Source organism: Amblyomma mixtum, chromosome 3, assembly GCF_055824585.1.
Source record: "Amblyomma mixtum isolate Tamu chromosome 3, ASM5582458v1, whole genome shotgun sequence".
Classification (NCBI taxonomy): Eukaryota; Metazoa; Arthropoda; class Arachnida; order Ixodida; family Ixodidae; genus Amblyomma; species Amblyomma mixtum.
In genome coordinates, this window is record NC_143014.1 from 375,666,220 (window position 1) to 375,668,282 (window position 2,063).

At 46.5% G+C, this 2,063-nt stretch overlaps 1 protein-coding gene across 1 annotated transcript in view; it reads left to right on the forward strand.

Annotated features, from left to right (window-relative positions):
* LOC149356838 (uncharacterized) overlaps positions 1 to 1,646 on the forward strand; it is a 43,638-nt gene extending 41,992 nt beyond the window's left edge. Inside the window, exon 3 of the mRNA XM_089577837.1 lies at positions 1,399 to 1,646. Coding sequence (XP_089433963.1) covers positions 1,399 to 1,646 — 248 coding nt within the window. The remainder of the gene's footprint in view (positions 1 to 1,398) is intronic.
* The last annotated feature ends 417 nt before the right edge of the window (positions 1,647 to 2,063 follow it).

The following is a 2,063-nucleotide window of genomic DNA, read 5'->3' on the forward strand; positions in this document are numbered from 1 at the left end:
CGACCCTAAAGCTACTGACACGCCACCCCTCTAGATTATTTGAGGTAATTTCGAAAAACAAACATTTGGCAAGTCAGCACCAACTTCTGCGTCACTAATGTCACTAGTAAGCTTGGTTTAGGTTTTTATCAGCATACTAATCTTTGATGACTTCACTACAGTTGACACGAGCTCTCATTTCTCAATAAAACGACGTATAATAGTGAATATTACTGAATCTGAAAGATGACTGCTTTTAGAATACGTGGACCGTTTTTAGCTACTTTTAACTCAGGCGACAGCTGCGAAAATTCTCATCTGTGAAACATAGTGGTGCACTTCGTGTTTCGGACTAATTTGCATTATCTTGTCGGAAAATGTAAATGGCGCAGCCTCAGGGATACGCTCCCGAAAGACTCCAAATCAGCCGCTGGTGGCGACGCCTGAATTTTATATTTTAGCCTTTTCTAGCTAATGACCTAAATTTTTCCGCGGTGTCCTTTGAAGATTGCGCCATCATGGTGCACTCAGTATGGGTACAGTGCGCCGTGGAACTAGCTAGTTACACGCAATAGCGCTTGCAAAATAGCGAAGGTCAAAGGCAACCCTGGACAGTAGGAAGACAGGACCGGCATTCGCAAGCACATTGTTTTCCACCTTCCCGACTCCTCAAGACAAGTCTTGTCGGCTTCTATGTTTCGTAGCAGTGCGCAGTATTCCATGATGAGTTTATGAACGCTTTTTTCGGCATAGCATTATCCGCGGTAGTAGTATATCAAGTACAGCTAAGATGTGCTAACTAGCAGGCTGGTTAACTAATATCTAATGGTTGAAAAGTTAACTGTTACTGTTAATCTCCAATGTTTACCGAGAGGCGTATAGCTCAGCGTAAGTAATATCGATATCAATTTTTTCGAATTTCGAAAAGGCAGTTACCCTCGGCGCGGTCGCCCTACACATTTTGGCTATTTGTACGAGCTACATGCCTGCAAACTTCTCGAAAGCGCATGCATTCTGAGGCGGTGCAACCATAATGTGTTGGGCTAGAGCGCCTAAGGTAACCACGTTTCCGAAATTGTAAAAACTGATATGGATATTACTTGAAGTAGGTACAACGTCTCTGAATGATTAGAGAGTAACAGTGTATATTCAAAAAGTTAAGTAGACAATAGTCGTTAACCGGCCTGCTAGTTAGCACAACTTAGCTGTATTTTGATGCACTACCCCGCTGACAATGCTATGCCGGAAAAGTGCTCTTCTAATTGAGGACGCCTATTTTTAAAAACCGCAAAACATCTAAGGCGAAACAACCAGTATAGATCTGTTCTGCACCGCGCCTCAGTCGTACGATTACTTTGGCAATTCAGAATGCGATACTCGTCTGTGGAATATTCTTCTTACCTCGGCGTTGGCCCGCAGACGCGTTGGCGTCCGCGAGCCCCTGCGTGGCTGACAAGGAGGACAGCCGGGCCACGCTCATGTTCCTGGTGGTGTTCGCGCTGATGCTGGGACTCTCCATCGGCGGCACGTTGGCTGTGCTCTTCCTGGTGCACTTGTCGGGCCGCGGCGGTGCCGTCAATGGGACTACCACACACGTGCAGCAGGCGGAGGGCGCCAACGCCAGCACCGGCGGCTCCGACTCCGAGCTGTCCTGGACCGGCCGCTGAGGCCGGCCGAATGGTCTCGCCTTAGTCTGTTCGCTTTCTTTCTTGGACACCTCTTAGCAAACATTCAGGGCACTGACATGTACATACCAGAAGAGAGTTCACAGGAGCACGAGAAGAATAGAACTGGATGATGATGATTTGTGTATACTCGCCCAAGCGCAGCTGTGATCAAGAGCATCATAACTAATGTGTTTGGTTTGCGCGGGCTGAACGAGCATTCTATTTCAGAGATGTGGAGCACCAGGCCAGTACAAAGATTTTACTGGCCTGGCATTGGGAACATTGACAAAGGTTTAAAGTTCTTTATCTACGCTGATGACTACACAATTTTGCTCTCTGGTCCTGATGCGAATGAACTGGTCATAAAATCTCATCAACTTCTTAACCAGCTTCTTGAATTGTCTCATGCTAATATAC